The sequence below is a fragment of the Podarcis liolepis genome (genome assembly GCF_965112155.1).
Source record: "Podarcis liolepis genome assembly, chromosome: 8".
Classification (NCBI taxonomy): domain Eukaryota; kingdom Metazoa; phylum Chordata; class Lepidosauria; order Squamata; family Lacertidae; genus Podarcis; species Podarcis liolepis.
In genome coordinates this window covers 24,861,803-24,882,036 of record NC_139560.1, presented here as the reverse complement: position 1 = coordinate 24,882,036, position 20,234 = coordinate 24,861,803, and the positions used below count along the sequence as shown (strand labels likewise).

Here is a 20,234-nt window from a genome sequence, read left to right as displayed (position 1 = left end):
ATTTCTAAAGTAGCATAGTTGCCGATACAGAAGTGTACATGATAGTTTGGTCACATATGAACCTGCTCACATACTTGAGTCATCATAATTTCCTTTAAATCTTCTTTGATTTCTGTCTTTAGATCTTTTTTCAATTGTGCTGTCTGAATTGCAAAAGGTTCTCTTCTTCCAAAAGACTACAGTTTAGAGACAGCAATTTTCATAATAGGGGAAAGTGCTCCAGCACTTCAATATCATTTCCACCATTCTTACGGGTTCTTCTTTGTCCAAATCTCAGTTTTTAACAATTGAAACCACTGTGCTGGAAGAGATCCATGAGAAGTCTTCTTGATCAACCCCCATCTTAAAGCTGCAATCCTAGTTCAACTTGCACATCTGTTTTTGGGATCAGGTGGCAAGGAAAAGTACCATACACTCCACCATCCCGCTAATCAAAACCAGGATACTTGTTTTTGGGTCCCACGCTCTCCTGGGAGTCTGCTGATTCACACAAGAGTGAAAGAAACAGTCTTTTAGTCTGGGTGCGAGCCAGCTGACTCACACCAGAACACCAGACCAAAAGAATGGGACATTCCAGGATCCAATCAGTAGCTTCTGTAATTCCAGGATGTCCTGCTGAAATCGGGATGGTTGTGGGATATGAAGTACCATAGTGACCTTTGCACTTGTTAGGAGCAAATATCACATTAACTTGAGTGGCTTAGCTCATCGCTTCCAACTGTATATAAAGGGTGTTCAAGGGATTTGATTTACAGCATCAATATATTCTTGCAGAACTTCTGTGTGATTAAAAACCTCAAGTAAAACCTAATAAACATATGGTCAGGTTTTGGTATTTGAGAATCTATTCTACTGTCATCTCACCTTTTAGACAGTTCAGTATAACAGATCCTCAGCCCATTCCACCTATAGGCTGGCAGTCATCTTTTATTTGTCATTTGCATCATCACACTGGGCCCCTTCAGACATCACCTTTACTGTGCATGAGAATTTGTGCTCATGATGGTATTGCGGTTGTTACACATGATCCTGCTTTCAGTATTGTTCGCACCTGCAGAAGTTTTCTGTGCATGTCCCTGTGTATAGCTTCCAGCTGAAATCCTGTAACTTTTCGTACCACAAATGTTCAAGGCTTGAGGTGGGGGTTGTCTCACTTTTGTTCCATTATAACATCTGAGTGACCTTCCAGCAACAGCAATAATGGGGTAACGCTGTGGAAGCATCAGAGAACAAATAATACTGAGGAATGATGTGTGAATGATCCAGTATAAATCCCCGACCAATGTTTTATAGGAAATTTGTAGGTTTTCAGTAGACAGGTAGCGAAAGCTTCTTCATCAGCTCTGGCAAGCCGCAAATGCAGGAATGCAGTCTAGCAGGTCTTTTGAGGTAATAGACCTCAATAAGCAAGAAAAGGAGAAAGCCAGAGCAGTTAAATCAGAGAATGCAAGCTGTGCAACTGTTGCTTTAGATGTAATATAGAGAATATTTTGTGCCCCTAAATCAGTGGTGTATAAGTGTTTTACTGTTGGCTGAAATCTCATTGATTTAGCAAGCAAACCAACATGGCAGTAGATTTAAGGAACAGCGTTAACCAATTAGATGAGGACACAACCCGAGAATTTATTGTACTCCTTTTTTTAAAAAAAAAAAAAGTTCACCATCTTTTCACTGATCCAAGTACAAGATATGCACTTGAGAATTCAGCAAACTGAATCGTAACGTTAAGATCCAGAACATGAACATGAAACACAGTGCGGTGTAATGGTCTGAGTGTTAGACTAGCACTTGGAAGATCCGGGTTAAAATTTCCCTTGAGTACTAGTTGCTGGGAATCACAGGCAGGCAGAGTGCTTTTGTGCTTATGCAGGCTTGCCTCAGGAATCTGGTCAGCCACAGTGAGAACAGGATCCTGGACTAGATGGGTCATGTGTGCTGCCTTGAGCTCCTTGAAAGATAGGCAGGATATGAAACATGTCAAATAACATAATCTTGTGGCACCAAAAACACCATTTTAGGTTGAATCAATAGGAGCATGCTATTTGGACTTGGGAAACAAATACTGGCACTCTTGCACTTTGATTAGTGGTTCAATTCTGGGTCTCATCGTTTTACTCTGGGAGCTTTAAGCATAAAACGAAACAGCTCTCTGTCAGCAATTTTGGGGCACCTTGTTTAACAGCAGTGGATTCTACGCACAACTGACAGTCACATGTGTATCAATAGTTAGTAGATAAATGAAAAGGGAAATTCTGAAACATCTTTTATTACTTAAGTATCACCATGTTGACATGTCCCTCAGCAACCAGGTGTGTTCAGATTTATGCAGATTAGCAGCTTATAATTGTAGTTCAATTCAAGGCATGTACACAGCAAGGTGATGTGCTGAACTCTGCCTGAGAAAAATCTCAGAGCTTGTCAAAATGGTTTACTATACCTCATTCTGGCCTGCTAAGAAAAACCTCCATTTTGCTTTAGTAGAAATTCATCAACAGCCCAGGGACATTCAGGCCACCAGCACCACCCGAAATGAAAAACAATAGTTCTAATGAAAGACCTTTGGCTTTCCTTGAAAACCTTTGGAACTTTTTTTTTGAAAGAAAAACTCCCCTGATTTGCTTCAAATTTCACTTCAGGAGACATTTCTGTGGCAACATTATGGCTTCGTATTGAATTCAGAATGAGAAATTTCAGGATCTCCCCTGTAAGTGGCGGCTGAATACTCCGGCATAAATGGCAGGAGCTGAAACAAGTGTGTGAATTCCAAATTTCCTGCTCTTGGATTGTGGATGTGTCAAAAACAAATTTCTCCTTAAGCTGTTGTGTGCAGTTGTAGCAAATGTACTTTTGAAAGCACACAACATTAAAAAAACCAGTTATACTGAAGCAACTTCCTGGGCTACTTCCCCCTCCCCCTTTTCTTTTCCCCCTTTTCGTTTTTGGTCAGATGAAAGAAAAGGGGCCCCCTTAATCAAGCCTTAGCTATTTGGGATATTCAGAGCAAGCAAACATGGTCCGTGCAGTTTACTTCTGTGCTCAGCAGTTCCGGAACAGAAACCAAACAGCCATATCTGTTTAGACTGCACCCATTCTGCCTGCCCTTTGTAGTGGTGCCAGAGCTCTCCACATCACTGACTTGAGGCTTGCCGTTAAAAACAGAGCCCGCTTCACTTTGTTCATGCGCCTGAAAGCTGTTCACAAGATGGGATGCCAGCTCCAAAATTCTTTCAAGATTGGGCATGGGGGTGGGGGAAGGGAGAGGGAGGGAGAGAGGGAATTATAGTCCGTCAGTGAAAGCTGTCAAGAAAATGAATCGAAGGAAAGTATTTGTTTTGACTTCTCTGTGATTTGTTTGTTTCAGCATTATGTTCCCCGTCAGTAAGCCTTGGGGGGGGGGGGAGTGTAATGAAACTGTAATTTTAAAATACCGGCTCACAAAGCAGATGCTTTGCTTCTTCAGTTGTGTTGGCTTTCTAAGCAACTAATGAAAGATCAGTAAACTATGAAAAAATAATGAGGATGCAAAGGGTAATCTGGCTTTGTTCTGAAGCCGAAATGCAAAGGAAAAGAAAAGTTGGGGAGAGAAGAGTCCAGATAAAGCCAATTTTTTTGGAAATTGGGGAACAAGGCTTAATTTGAGCCAGAGGTTACGCAGACTTAGCTTCTAGAGCTCCTTTCAATGGCAAGCAAATTCAGTGCCAAAAACCAACCAAGGCTCTTATTTTGGGTTGCTTCTGTTTTAGCTGTTGGCTGCTGCTGCTGCTGCATTGCACATTCTGTTCCCAAGTCCAGGGAGAGGAGAACCTATATAGATTGCTAGCAGGACACTGGATTCATCCCAGATGTGAGGAGCATCCGATGGTGTTAGAGATTTTTGTTTGTTTGTAAGCTAAAGGTAAAGGGACCCCTGACGATTAGGTCCAGTCGTGGCCGACTCTGGGGTTGTGGAGCTCATCTCACTTTACTGGCCGAGGGAGCCGGCGTACAGCTTCCAGGTCATGTGGCCAGCAGGACTAAGCCGCTTCTGGCGAACCAGAGCACCGCACGGAAACGCCGTTTACCTTCCCGCCGGAGCGGTACCTATTTATCTACTTGCACTTTGATGTGCTTTCGAACTTCTAGGTTGGCAGGAGCAGGGGCCAAGCAATGGGAGCTCACCCCGTCACGGGGATTTGAACCGCTGACCTTCTGATTGGCAAGTCCTAGGCTCTGTGGTTTAACCCACAGCGCCACCCGCGTCCCAAGTTGGGAGGTAGCTATACAGTAATTGAAGGCAATAATTCCTCCGTGCCACTAGGTGGTTAAGTCCAACCAAATGAATGCATTAACTCCTCCTTGACTGAGCTGATGGAGATGGTCTTGGATATGGTGCAACAAAGGAGGTTCACATGATCCTTCTCACACTCTGAAAGCATGCCACGGCGCCACCCACATCCCTGAGAATTGATTGCAATTTTATCTATCTCTATCTGACTCTGTGCATGCCCACAAGTGCACACACACAAATATATACTGTATTTTTTGCTCTATAAGACTCACTTTTTCCCTCCTAAAAAGTAAGGGGAAATGTGTGTGCGTCTTATGGAGCAAATGCAGGCGAATGCAGGCTGCGCAGCTATCCCAGAAGCCAGAACAGCAAGAGGGATTGCTGCTTTCACTGCGCAGCGATCCCTCTTGCTGTTCTGGCTTCTGAGATTCAGAATATTTTTTTTCTTGTTTTCCTCCTCCAAAACTAGGTGCGTCTTGTGGTCTGGTGCGTCTTATAGAGCGAAAAATACGGTATCTATAAGCACACACATATTATACATAAATAAAGTAAAATAAATTGCCACTACTGGATATCGGAGGGACATTACTTGAGATCAATAACAGTGACCATTCTTTGTCCTGTAAGGGAGTCTCTTAAGACCCAGGATTGAGCTCCACCCTGATCCTCCTGTTGTGCTGAGCAGGATTCACAGTATGCCCTCATTGGCCATTTGAGGCATTCCCATAGCTCAGTGGGAGAGAACATGCAGAAGGTGGCTCCAGTTTCAGTGCAGTTATAACAAGTCTCAAGGTTTGGGAGAGAACCCCACACCAGGGACCTTGGAGAGCTATCACCAGGCCGATCTCATACCCTCCATATATTTTGGCTGGGTTAGAGAGCTGATGGGAGTTGTTTTATGAAGCATTTGAAAGGTGCCAGCTTGGGGGAGTCTGGAACAGACAATATTGGGCTGTATAGACCACAAGAAGCACAGGGCAATTCAGTGGCTCTTTATCCTGGTCATGGCTAGCCAGAAAGGCAGACTAAATTATGAAAACTAAGTAAATGTATACACACCTGGATAACAAATAAAAGTCATACTCCCAACATTAGTGGTATAATGACTGAAAATTTAGAATCATAGAATTGTAGAGTTGGAAGAAATCCCAACGACCATCTAGTCCAATCTGATGAAATGTAGGAATCATGGTTAAAGAATCCCTGACAGATTGCCATCCAACCTCTTAAAACATCCAAAACAACCATCTTCCAAGGTAGTCCATTCCACTGCTGGAACAGCCCTTACCATCAGATAGTTCTGCCTAATGTTTAGTTGAAGCAACAGAAAAAGAGCTTGTTCCGTTTTCCATGTGACCGCCCTTCAGATATTTGAAGATGGCTATCGTATCACTTCTCAGTCTCCTCTTCTGCAGGCTAAACATACACAACTCCCTCAACTGTTCCTCACAAGGCTACGTTTCCAGACCCTTGATCATCTTGGTGGCGTCCTCTGCACACGTTCCAGCTTGTCAGTATCCAATTGCTTCCTAGGCAGTTGTGAAGCATTTGGATACACATGCACACACTTCTGCGTTTTAATCCATGCGGATCCGCAGTGCATTTCTTCCAGCCCTGGTTTATGTCTTCGTGAATTACGAGGAGCGACTTGTCACGGGGACTCACAAGAGCTACCCATGAGCTGCTGGATATCTTCCCCTGGTGTGTTCTTCAGTGGCAAGTTCCTTAAAGCAGGCTTTGTATGGCCATTCAGTCTTCTCTACTTCACGTTTTGTCTGCCGGCAGGGTGATCCAGGATTCAGTCTTTTAACGGGGGCAGCCAGGGTGTGCATGGCAGGGGTTGGGGGAGCATCTATTTTTCTTTTTTATGTCTTGGAAGTAAAGTGTCTGGTTTCCTTGTGACCTCTCAGAGGCCGAAAGGAAGAGCACTAATGGGATATAAAGGCACATCCTCTTTGTCGCTCCCCGCCACTAGTCAGAGAATACCCTCATGCCTGCTAATTGGCCACATGGAATGTAGATAATGAAAGAGACCTCAGAGAGCATAGCGCTCTTAACTTTAGTGTGGCGAAGAAAACACAATGAAGTCTGTTACGACACACCACCTGAATTGGCCGACCCAGGCTGTACATTTGCTCTGCTCTACCTCCCAGATGTCTTTTGTTTCTCAGGGAACTAATTGCTCCTCACCCCCTGTTAGCCCGCTTGCTGTCGGTCATCGATTTCGTTCTTCATTAGTCCTATAGTAGTATCAAAACCAGACTTAATGTAGCTTTTTTAAAAGATGTGCCCTCTTCCTCCTGAGAAATCTCATTCTACACAGACACACACACACACACAGAGAGAGAGAGAGAGAGAGAGAGAGAGAGAGAGAGAAATCTTGTTTAGGAAACCACTTTAACCACACATCCTATCACACTTATGCACCTGATAAATATTCCACCATCAGTTTCTCTTTACAGAATTCTGACCACCAAGCTACTGTGGGATAAGGGCACAGCCATCTCCACCCCTAGGCAGAGTGAAGCAGTTGCCTCAAGTGACTGATGCTGGAGGCAGCAGCCTCCCACCTGTTCCTCCTGAACCTTCTCTTGGCTGGAGGACAAAGCTGCGAATTCTGCATGCCCTGCCCTGAGACCCTCAAAGTAGCCTGCTACCTCAGTTGTGGTGGACTGCGCTGTCCCATTGTCAGCGTTGAAGTAAGATTCGTAGAATCGTAGAGCTGGCAAACAGCACATGAACAACGTTCTACATAAGAAGCAGAGGAAATTCCTTCTACTCAGTGGGATAGCATATGCAGGGTGAAGGCGTCACAGTCTGCTTCTGTGTATATCAGTGAGAATACATTAAAAACAATCGACAGATGGTATTATACCCCCGTGAGATTGGCACACAAGCTGGGTTGCAATTCCCCCAGAACTTTTGTGGGACTGTAATCAGCAGTGCCCATAGGTAGTGAGATTTTGGGATGGGGTGTTCAAGGAGATCAACACTGCAACTGGGCAAGCAGCTGTTATAACACCAAAAAAGTGAATGCAGTTTTGCTAGACCTGAGATAACAGAACTGTGGAGGAGTGACAGGACTTTTGCCATAGATCTCTGGTACAGTAAACTGTGGGGAACAGTCATTTCGGAGAAGCTTTGGCATTATATCCATGTCCTGAAATGGCAATCATAGCAGGATGCCTTTTTTGCAGAGTGGAGTCATTTTATTTGGGCTGGACATATCCTTGTACTGACATTACGAGGATGCTTCCAGTGCAATATTCGACAATTAATGATTCAAGTGTCTGAAGAATTATAATCAGCTCCTGTTGTTTATGATGCCTTAAGTCCTTCTGTCTGACGAATCTGAGAACAATTGTCGTCTTCTACAGTAGATATTCTGTTTGCTCAGCTGTCGGGCCATTGTAGTTGTCGGGCTTTTTCTCTGTCCTGGAATTTTATTTGTACATTGGTGTTTCTGTTTGATATTTGTATCAAATAAAGAAAAAACGAAAGGGAAAGAAAACTGGGGTAAGCAGCACATGAACAACATTCAGCATGAGAAGAGCTTTTCTGTGGTGCTTTGTCAAAAAATGTGAGGTGTTTTTTTTAGAATTGTAGAGTTAGAAGGGACCGCAAGGGTCATCTAGTCCAGGGATCAGCAAACTTTTTCAGCAGGGGGCCGGTCCACTGTCCCTCAGACCTTGTGGGGGGGGGGGACTATATTTTGGAGAGAGAAAATGAATGAATTCCTATACCCCACAAATAACCCAGAGATGCATTTTGGTGAAACAGTCCACAGGCAGGTAGGATCTCAGCCGTTGTACCAGATGGAGCTGTACCGAATTGTGTCGGCCCCCCTCCAATACTCTGGAGAAGCTGGAGCCTCTGCCCTAACATACTGCAGCAATGGGGCAGGCTAAAAATTATACTAGGGGGTTATTTGGCAAGCAACCATGAAGATGTTCATAACAAAGTAAGAACAATGGCTGAAAATTATCACTGTGAACAGAAATCAGATGCTGGCAGTTCTCGTAATGATAGCAGCTGACAGAAAGCCCCAAAACAGTATTTCAGTGACTGGTGACTTTGGATCTGCTGGATCCAAAAGACCCACAGATCTCTTGAAAGGCCCAGTCTCCTGCCCTTGTTTTAGTTTAGGTCTTCCCTACCCCCCATTTTAATGAGGTTGACTGGAGAGGGAAAGGTGACAGGTAGTGCAGAATCATAATATTTCTACACTTGTTTTTAGGTTCGCTGTTAGCCAGGGAGGAAAAAGATGTGTTCTCTAACTCTGTAAAAACAGGAATATTGTTAGCAAGAAATTAATGATAAATGTTACTAATTAGGAGCTGTTAAATGATAAGCAACTTGCAATAAAGAAACAACAACATGGTGAGAAAACTGATTCAAGTGTAAGTTGAAAGATTCAACTTTGCAGTCTTTCTTTTGTGTGTGTGTGCATGTAGCTTTACAACCCCTTTGCAAAGCATATGTCCATATTTTCTAGGTCTTAAAATTTTATGGTACTAGGTCCCAGCTTAGCAATTATTGAAATCATGAAGCTTATTAAACAGGAGAAAAGGAGAGTCCTGTGCTCATGCTCTCACATCTTGCCACAGGAAAAAAGAAAACCGGAGAGCATTTTTTTAAGAACAACAACAACCCCAAAATCAAATGCCAAAGATAATGGGTGGGATTAAACATCACTTTCTTCCAGTCCTTTACACTGTGTGTGTTTTTAAAGTACACAGCAGCCATCAGGTGGGGGAAGGATGGGGAACTCACACCCCAACAGCTGCTCTTTGCATTGGGAGAAAAGTTCCCATTGGTGCCAATGGGGCCTTTCCTCCCAATGCAAAGAGCAGCCATGGGAGGGGGCAATCTAGATCAGGACTGTAGCAGGTACAAAGAGTTAAATCCTCTCTCCACATGTCCTTGATCCAGATTGAGACACCATATGGATGCTATTTACTTTAAAACAGACAAGGAGCTCATCACATCTAGTTTGCTTCTTTGTTAGTGACACTTTCATTTTGGGTCCTCACCCTCTCAGGCAGTTCAGCAGATTTTTACAATCAAGAGGAGACCACAGTAAACCTATAGTTATCCACTGCCTCTGCAAGATTTCCCTTCATGGAGAAGATAGCACAATGAGATGTCACCCTGTCATGTACTACTGCTAGCTTCCCCAACCTCGTGCCCTCCATCTGTTGCTGGATGCATCTCCCATCACCCCTGATCATTGGCTATGCTAGTTTGGGCTGATAGAAGCTGGTCCAATAGCATCTATCCTCACGGACAGGATAGCGCAATGAAATGTTACTGTGCAGGAGTGTTGCATGAAGGGGGAAATGCATTGACTGCCATGCATCAGCTGCCTTTAAGGGAAGACTCCTTTGAAAATGTGAATTTTAGGCCAGGAAATCTTTCCTTCTGATGGGCCACACAGCAGACCTGTTTGCTGAAAGGGCAGCATGCAAGAGCCATAAGGAACCTAGTGTACTGGATTCAGAACCCATTGAAAGAAAGCATAAGAGCTGCTACACAAGCAGATTGTCCTGTACTAGAATACTATGATGTTTTACACACTCTTGTAATAGACTTGAGAATAAGAAGAAACGTGGAGTGGGAGATTGCTTTGGGAGAAGTTAGGGCATCCTGACTTTTTTTTTTAAAAAAAGAAGCAACTCCCTAATATGGCTGTGCATATGTGAGTGGGAGGACAAAGAACCCCCTCTGCCTGGTTTCCTCGTTGTTATTAAAAACAGCTTGTCCTGGTGAGAACACAGCACATGACTGACAAGTGCTGGATAATCGTCATAGTGCTGGCCTGCCAGGAAACTGAATTAGTCATCGTGCATCTGAAATGTACCCAGCATTTAATTTCTCTTCTGCTATTATCCTCGATAAGGATTCGGGGACAAAAAGGCAGTGATTTAGCCGTGAAACTGTAGTAAACCCCAGGCTCACATGGATGGGTTGCCTAGAAATAGCCCTAATCCTTAATTACCTTTCTGAAACAGGCAAAACATGATCCTGAATGCACATGTTGGTGCTTCCTCAGTATATTAAACATGAATAAAATGGTACGCCTGTATCGGGGAAGCTGCATTGCTCTTGCAAATCATGTCGGAAGGCATGGGATATGTTGTTGTTCCTCTTGGTTGTGAACTAGCAAACAAGAAAGAAAGAAAGAAAGAAAGAAAGTGAGGGATATACCTGTGTTTGTGCCATGCCTGTTCAAGGGAGATGTGGTCAACCTCTCTAACTCTGAATTAGAAACAAATGTTGTGGAAGATTAACTCTTACGATGTGAGATTATAAATATGTAATAGTATGTAATATTTCCACAGAATGTATGTAGGGCGTTTTGCTTTGGAAAGAGTCCAGTGCTTTGTCTCCTAGGCAGTGGCGTAGCGTGGGGGGTGCAGGGGGGGCCGGCCGCACCGGGCGCAACATCTGGGGGTTAGGGTTAGGGGGCGCAAATCCACGGGTTAGGGGGCACAAATTACTTGCCTTGCCCCGGGTGCTGACAACCCATGCTACACCACTGCTCCTAGGTAGTAGTGCCATCAGGATGGAACTTTGGGGGCAAAGGTCCAAGGCCCCACTCATCAGAGCAGGAGGCCCCCCTAAAGCAACAGAATGGACTTACCACAACATACTTTGCCATTTAAAGAGACCACCAGCCCCATTAAAACCTTTGGAGGCTCCTCCAGACATCTTTTTTTTTTGCACACATTTGTGATGGTTTGTGTTCATGATTCTATCAGGGTGTTCGCACACAATCCTGTTTTTAATACTATTTGGTCCTGCAAAGATTTTGGTGCAGTCTTATTACTGCTTTACTTTTGATCCATGAATATGCTGTAACTTCTTGTTGAAATCCCATAACTTTTCATACTTCTGAGGAGAAATACCCCAGGAGAGCTGGATTATTGGTACACCATATATTTGGCATAATGAAGGTTCCAGGTTAAATCACTGCAGTCTCCAGGCTTCAGTTAATGTAAAAGTCTGAGACTCTGGAGGGCTGCTGCCAGTCAGAGTACACATTACTGGGCAGATGGTCAAAGAGTGTGACCTGGTAAAAGGCAGCTTCCTCTGTTTTTTCTGACGCTACTTGAATAGCAGCCTCTCTTTATCTAACATTCTGAAATTTGCTCGTACACTTTTATGCCACCAATTTCTGCTCCCATGACAGATTACACCACTTTCGGATTCAAAGATCCCTGCTGTTGTAATGCGAGTTCTTTCACAGGAACAAAAAGTAATTCTCCATCAGGTCTTTTCGCAAATCTATGGTTGCCAGGGAACTTCTCACCATATTAGCTGGGTAGTCCTTCACTGCTATGGGAAAGGCATCACTTCTGGTGTAAATTCAGGTTTTCAATTCACTTATAAACTAGGCCATAATTCACTTCCAGGCATAGGTGCATTTTCGTCATCCAGTGTTTGATGAAAACAGCTCACTCAATTGACAGTCATGCCAGCATACGCTTTTTGATGGTTAACATCTCCTTCTGTTCACATGCCAGCTATTAAAAAACTTGTCTTGGTGGATCTCCGATATTCTGTTGTGTACAGCATCCCATTTATTGTTTTTGCTTTTTTTCCTTTCCTGTCACCTTCTGCCAAATATGAGAGGGCCTGCTGAAATATTTACTGTGTGAGCCAATATCTGTGTCTAGGTATCTTAAAGTGCATTTACTTGCTTGCTTGCAAATCATTGGATACTTTTATTAGGAACGTAGAAAACTGTCAAACCAATGGTCCACCCAGCTCTGACTGGCAGCGGCTCCCCAGGGTTTCACACCAGGTATCCCTCTCAGCCCTACCTGGAAACTGCACCTGGCACCTTCTGCACTCCAAACAGTTGCTCTACCACTGAGTTACAGCACTTACTGGAATACTCAAGGCAATGTGTAAACAGTTCACTTGAGGGGTCACCTTAGCGGCCCCCCCCAATATATACTCACTCAGACGCTTCATAAGAACATAAGTCCAAAATCCTATTTGTTATTCCCAGCAACTAAGTTTCCCAGCAAACTTGTGGCGGTGAGATTCCGTGGCAGAGCTACCACCACTTCCTAAGTCTTGCCAGCTCCCATTGTTCCCACTGGGAACTAACTATGTCAGCTCCAGGCAAAAGGGTCTTGTGGTGAGCACAAGGGGGGCTTGCTTTTGTTTCAAAAAGCAAAAAAGTTATTGTTAAAGAATGGGTTTTACATTAATTTTCACAGCAGTAAACAAATCTAAGTTTAGCTGGGGAATGAATAGTTGGGCTTTTGACAAGGGCAAATATGCATTTGAGGAACCCCAGGGGACATCTTGGGGATACTTGAGTGGAAAAACAGCTGACAGGCAAGGGGTCTTTCTCCCAAACTGCTCTTCCAATCAAAATTGCAGGCTCTTGATGCTGCTTTTCATTTTAAACAATTTTGGCTTTGTTACAAGGACTGGTGTATAGCATGCAGTTTAGCCCCTCAATGACTCCTGTTGTTGTTATTTACTCGGTTAGTCATGTCCAACTCTTCGTGACCCCATGGACCAGAGCACGCCAGGCACTCCTGTCTTCCACTGCCTCCCGCAGTTTGGTCATGTTTGTAGCTTTGAGAACACTGTCCAACCATCTCGTCCTCTGTCGTCCCCTTCTTCTTGTGCCCTCAATCTTTCCCAACATCAGGGTCTTTTCCAGGGAGTCTTCTCTTCTCATGAGGTGGCCAAAGTATTGGAGCCTCAGCTTCAGGATCTGTCCTTCCAGGGAGCACTCAGGGCTGATTTCCTTCAGAATGAATAGGAATGATCTTCTTGCAGTCCATGGGACTCTCAAGAGTCTCCTCCAGCACCATAATTCAAAAGCATCAATTCTTCAGTGACCAGCCTTCTTTATGGTCCAGCTCTCACTTCCATACATCACTACTGGGAAAACCATAGCTTTAACTATACGGATGTCTCTGCTATGATATTAGTGCATCATATTATAATAGCCTAAGGCAGCCTTCCCTAACCTGGTGCCCTCTGGATGCTTTGGACTACAACTCCCATCATCCTAGGCTAGCATGGCTAATGGGCAAGGGTAATGGGATCTGTATTCCAAAACATCTGGATGGGAGCCAGGTTGGGAAGAGGTTGATCTATGGCAGTATTTCCCAAACTTGGGTCTCCAGCTGTTTTTGGACTACAATTCCCATTATCCCTGACCACTGGTCCTGCTAGCTAGGGGTGATGAGAGTTGTTGTCCAAAAACAGCTGGAGACCCAAGTTTGGGAAACCTGATCTATGGTATTTAAAGCCTAGCAACAAAGATTACTGACGTACGCTTGCAGTTGCATGTTGGAATGATCAGGCCAGCAACTTGACCATTTAAACAAATACAAAATCATCTTATATCACTTCCCATTGGGACAGAACTAATTGCAATGCCATCATTAGACTTAAGAACATATTTGTGCAGTCATGGTTCAAGCTACAGGAATTAAATCCTCTGAATGGGTAAAACGATTGAAGGGTCACTGGAGAGTTTGATTGTCCCAGTACAGAACTTTTGTGTAATTATCCTTTCTGTGTTATATTTTTAGGTTGTCCTGGTCAGTGGACATCTGGACAGCTGGGATGTAGGGCAAGGAGCCATGGATGACGGTGGTGGAGCATTTATATCATGGGAAGCATTATCGCTCATTAAAGATCTTGGTAAATATTTACCTTTAAAAAAATTATCTAACGAGTAAAGAATGACAACGCTGCTTAAACTTTTTAAAATAAGCGATAGCAAGTGGATTTCCCTGAATCCCTGGCCATTTGCAACACAATTATTTCTCAGAGTTTCCCCTCCTAATAGTAGCAACATTGTGGCAAGACTTTCATATTTTTTCAGATCTGTGATCTTACAGAAACTGAAGTCTCTTTGTGTCTTGAAAGCCAAAATAAGGAAACAGCTGTATTGACTGTAGTGTTGCTGTATTCATGAAAACACTATATGAGCCATATCGTATACACCTGCGATCTCTTTTATCTGCATCCATTAAGCGGTCCATGGTGATGTCCATCAGGATGCTCTACCCTGCTTTTATAGGATAAATCTATTTGTTTGTTATGTGCCACAGTTATATTCCTTGAAGGAACTCAGGGCCAAGTGCAGATGGTTGGCCAGTTTAATCATTACTGTGTGAGGTAGAATCGACTGAGAGAGTGCGCACTTTGTTCAAGACCACCCAACAAGATCTATGGTTAAGCAGGGATGTCAATCCAGATTTCCTCAACGCCAGCCCAACATTCTGTCCACTACAACATACTGGCTTCCATGCTTAGCATCAATAGCATTCAAAGTTCAAAATAATCCTTATAAAGGCCCTATAAGGCAGATCTGTTTGACCCCCGTTTTACAGGGGCTGGAAAAAATGGCTTGCCTTTGGCTTGCAACTCCCACTCTTATTCCCTAGGATTAAATAGAGTGAGGGGGTGTTTTGCGTGTAAATTAAAGCATCCATCCCATGCTTCTAGGTTGTTGTGGCCTCCCCAGCTCACCCAACCCCAGTTGAAAGTGGCTGATCTTGACAAGTACAGTGGTACCTCAGGTTAAGTACTTAATTTGTTCCAGAGGTCCGTACTGAACCTGAAACTGTTCTTAACCTGAAGCACCACTTTAGCTAATGGGGCCTCCTGCTGCCGCCGCGCAGCCAGAGCCCGATTTCTGTTCTCATCCTGAAGCAAAGTTCTTAACCTGAAGCACTATTTCTGGGTTAGCGGAGTCTGTAACCTGAAGTGTATGTAACCTGAAGCGTATGTAACCTGAGGTACCACTGTACCGACCATTGAGTGAGTTCACCTGCTTGGCCCTTGCCCCAGCACTGAGGCCCCCAGATGAAACAATCACTTGCACATTGCCCCTGAAAAGAGGAATTGCATCACCCAAAAGAGAGTACAGAAAAGGAACACCGATTTGCATAAAATTAGCATGTGCTAATTCAGATACATAAATTCCAAATTTAGACATAGTTGCTATAATTTAAATATATACAGTACATCTCGCCATAGTGGGAAAGAATGCAACTGAGAGACTTGTGTGCCTCCTCAGATTCTTGTCCAAGTGGTAATCCTTTATAGTTCTTTATGCTGGACTTGGCCTAGACAACCCTTCTCTGGCAGCCTTCCAAACTGAGGATCTTGAACATCTTCTAATCCTGCATGGGGTGCCTGCCAAGACAGAAGTGTCATTTGATGTGGTGCATGGTAGCACACGAGGTTCCGTCTCTCACTTATTCGGTCCCCCAAAGTATCGAGTAGCCTAGAAGTCACTTGGGCAGAGTCAAAGTATTGCTTTGAACCATGTGAGCTGCCTTTGCTGGCAAAGCAGACTTCCTATTAAAAATGGGAAGGTGCTTTCGAGACCTCTGTGATATCACAGAGACCTCTGCTAGAGCTTCTGCAATATCCACTCTTCTGCCTGGTTGGCTGGACCCTTCCTTGCCAATGTGCATAAAGGCAATAAGTGATGATCATCCCTCACCCCCTTGAGCTGCTCAGTTGAGGATACATCCCCTAAGGATGAAGAGACTGACCATTCCTGAAGTGAAATATTGTTTGAAAATAACCCTACAGAAGATGCTACGCTACAATGAGTTAAGCACCATATGGAATCTTGGGGACTCAGCTGTTTATTCAGCTTCAGTCTCAAGGGAAACGTATTCGCAGTTCAGTCTCGTCTATTGCTTATTTTTTCCATACCATAAAAGGACTCCATAACAATTTAACTGAACGAATTTGTGAAGTTACTCATCTCGTTTTTAAGGAGCTCAGCCACAAGTCTCTTCCTTCCTCCTGATTTTGGTCACATCACAGCTTCTTTATATAGTAAGTCGTGCTCATCAGGATCACTTTGCATAATGTCATACATTCCATAAGCCAAATATATATACAGTGTAGGGGGCACTCTATTGTCCCTTACCCAGGAAACTTAAGAAGCTGACTTACCCCAGGTCACACTGTTTCTCCATCCATTGGGGGGGGGGCCTCTTCTTGAGGGTCTTTCCTTTCACCCCTGATTCTTTGCTGATTTTCCTTTCCTGATTCTTTAGCTGGAGATGCTGAGGTTTTTATTTATTTATCAAAAGATTTTTGTACTACTAGGGCTTATCCACACTTCCACTGATCTCATGCCTAGACAGCATGAGTCCGAGCAGTTTTCTGCTTCTCCCACACTTTCTGGGCTCAGGTCTGTGTAGTTTTGACTTTGGCACACCACTTTATCCCGGAAAACCCACCCTTTAGTGATAAATCGGAACAAACCGCAATCCGTAGAAAACCTGAATGCCATTTGTTTCAATTCAGCGTGAAAGATTGGGTTTCGCTGGGGGAAAGAGATGAGGCAAACACAGGTGTGGATAAAGCCATACCAAAAGATGTTTTCTAGGTGTTTAAATGTTAAAACAAAAGGTGCCTGCTGAATCACTATTAGCAGAGTGTTCCACCATACTGGGCTGACAACACTACAGGCTCAGTTTCTTGATCCTATCAGATGAGTCTCGCAAACTTGGAGAATGACCACTGGTTGAGCTGGGATATAAGGACTTAGGTGGTCCCTAAGGAGTGGCTCTGAAATAAGAGAGACTCCATAAGCATTTGGCATTCTGTTGGCTCTTGAGGACACAGCTGTTTGGGCAAGCATTTCCCTGAATATGAACTTACTGATCTAATTGTTTTGATTGCTTTTTAAACTGTTTTAATTGCTATGCTTTTTAACTGGCTTGTTTTATTGTCTTATTTTAATTCTGGATATTTTAATGCTTTTATGGAATTATTTTATTGTGTGCTTTAGCTATGTAAAGATTGTATAATTGATTGTATACTTGTAAACCTCTTAGAAGCTTCTTTTGGCATGTAGGAAGTGTATAAATTAATTGATGGTGATGATAATGATGATTTTCATACCATACCAGTAAGATCATAAAAACTGTCGTGGCAGCACAGATGCTAAGAAAATAATCCACTGGAAGTTCTTTTGCCCAGTAAACCATAGCAGAGGCACCATTCTGAGGGAGAATGGGCAATGTTGCATGTGTGATGCTGAGCACGAGATTAGGTGTGTGACATCAGGAGGAGCCATGCGGTGGAATTAAACATGGCGGCAGCATGGCTTCAATGGCCATCAGCTCCTCCTCCTTTTACCACCACTGGCAGGGGCCTGCTTCCTCGCTCCTTCCCCTCTGTGGCAGGAAGAGGAGGAGAAGGAGCCAGCCATTGAAACCATGCTGTGATGGGCTCGTTGCTTGGCCTCCGCTGCCGTCTTTGAATATTGGGGGGCTCCCCCTCCCAAAAATATTGGGGGGGGAGAAAGGGCTTGGCCTCTAGGAGTTGGCACTTCAGTCCAGTAGAAATGATTGGCTAGTGGTTTGCTTCAACAGGCACACAAAGTTGTCTAAAAAGAGGGTAGTTGTGTATTCTGGGATTACAGAGTTCTACAAGATAAATAGTTAGATTTTGAAAGCTAAAGTTAATGAACACACAAACTAAATCCTCTTTGCTGAGGTATGAATACAATGCCTAATCTGAATATGTACTGGAGCATTAAATGTCAATACTAATGAATCGATGGAGGACGGCATGTGAATTCAATGAATATCCCAAAAGGAGACAATTGAATTTGACAATCAAAAGAATTGCTGGAGAAATGCAGTCAAATTCGTTAATGATTTCCATTTCTGCACCCATCGACTCTCATTGCATCCCAAATGCTGAAAAGTGTTCCAGCCTTAGATATATGTCCCAGAAGATTGAACTGCTCTTCTAATTTTCACTAGTTGCAATATTGGTGATATCTGCTAAAGCAGATGAAGAGTGGGCGTATTTTTAAAAAACACACACATGTCTTAGTTCATACTAAAAATGAATACCTTTTAACAGCTTTAAATTAACAAAACCTCCCTTTGAATTATACGCCATATTTTTAACGTGCATATTATATTATTTAATATAATGCATTTTGCTGGCTATTTTGACTAACATATTCATTTTTACACATGCGTTTACCTATTGCATGCATTTTTGCCAACATTGCTTGGTTGGAGGACTGCGTTGGAAAATTCAGATGCATGCAAATTTCAAAAGACGGATGTGTTTCAGTTCTCTATTTTTTGGGAGGGTGGGGGGAGTGTGACTTCAATAAATTTGGCTTTAAGCGTGAACTGAAGCGAATTTCTTCCTGGCCCTTGTGGCAACTACATTATAGCTTTCTTGCTATTTTAAAAGTTTCCCAGATAGTGCTAACTATTTAGAATTGAAAACTCCTAATGACAGGACATGATTGTTTCTAGGTCAGGCTCTGCTGTACAGCAAACTATCTATTGCTCTCACTGTTTCGTCTCTCTTTTTTTCTTTTCTTTTTTTGCCTTCCTGCTGTGTTCGCCCTATTCTTGTTCCTAAATCTATTTGCTTTGACTACTCCTTGTAAGTGATTCAAGGCAGGCACCTATACTTAGCACCATTTCTCCTCTCTTCCAATTATGCACCAGCCTAGTCAGCTGCTATTGCATCCTCTTTTCTGTAGCCTATTTTCCCCCTGTGGACCATAGGGACCACCCTGTGCTTTCTGGTATATAATCCAGAAATTAACCAATAGGCAGAAGACGAACCACTACTTTATTCTAGCCAAAAGCTGCCTCAGCTATAATTGCTAGAAAAATCTTCAGTGCTTTACTGATTATTTACATTGTGAGATCAGAAAGCACCCCAAGTCTGCTTTTTGGAACACTGTGCCCTGAATTTGATTGCGGCAAAATTTGAGCATGTTACATCTTAAAACCAAATATCTACTGGCATTCGGAGTACATTCCCTTCTGCCACCGATATTATTTTTTGCCTAAATTCTTAAATCAATGAGGTTTTATGCTAATTATTTGCAGAGAAGGGGTGACCAGGGAGAGGGAGGGGAGACAAATCTTATGGAATAGGGAATGAAGATATGTTATGTCTTTCAGTATACACTATGTAGTCCTCTGATATTATGGTAAAATCCCTGCTTCTGGTTCTGCCAGATGGGTTTTAAATCAGTACACATCTCATTTAATTCAATTTACTTCTTAACTGATAGTGTTGTGAGTTGGTGGGTGCAAGACTCCCTAAATTCTGGATCAAGCTAGTGTTAGAATTTAATTAAGGCCTGTGTGTTAAAACTGGTTGCTAGACCCATGTGTGTATTTGAGCCTGTGTGTGGCACTTCTAGCCCTCTGGAATTATGTGTCAAAAGCTAATTAAGCCAAGGTGGTGCTTCCTGTGATGGGACCAAAGCTAATTAAGACAGGACTAGCCTCTTGCATAAGCCGATACCCTGGAAGTAATGAGTGATTAGGACAACAAAGAATCAAGGGCAAATGCAAAAGAGTGGGCTCCCTCCCTCAACTGAGAGTTACTTTGAAAGACAATGCCAGTTGTTAGGTTGGGGTTTAGGATTACAGTTAGGCATTATGCAGCAGAAACAGTAAGCAGTGGGCTGGAGAGAAAATGAGAGCAATGTTTGAGAACAGTAGTTGGGGTTTTGCTTAAGTCCGAGGCTGCTGTGGCTATGGGAAAAGTCAGAACCTCTTGAGATGTTAACGCTGTGAACCATTCCACCATAGGCTCAGGCTGTATAGATGTGTAAATAAACCATATATCATAAAGACACCACAGTCTCCGCTGTGCCTCATTCCAAAGGAAGCATGAACCCAGGGTCAGCGCCTGGAATCTCGCCCTGCTCAGAGACTGGAGTGGCATGTATTGCCACAGAAACGACAAAACATACAACAGAAACCTTATTGTTGCCGCCTTAGAAATAAAACTAAAGGCAAACCATTAACAAGATTCAAGAATCCCTTTGAGATGTAAGACTAAGACTATATCAAGATGATAACAGCAAACAGCAACAAATCAGAGTGACATTGCTCTAAGTTGCAGTGTGTCATTAAATTTATTTATTTATTTGTTTGTTTGTTGTTGTTGTTAA

At 43.2% G+C, this 20,234-nt stretch overlaps 1 protein-coding gene across 4 annotated transcripts in view; it reads left to right on the top strand.

Annotated features, from left to right (window-relative positions):
* CPQ (carboxypeptidase Q) overlaps nt 1–20,234 on the top strand; it is a 162,518-nt gene that overhangs the window by 82,538 nt on the left and 59,746 nt on the right. For all 4 annotated transcript variants that reach the window (XM_083517355.1, XM_083517356.1, XM_083517357.1 and 1 more), the window contains one exon: nt 13,837–13,948. In XM_083517355.1, coding sequence (XP_083373481.1) covers nt 13,837–13,948 — 112 coding nt within the window. The remainder of the gene's footprint in view (nt 1–13,836; nt 13,949–20,234) is intronic.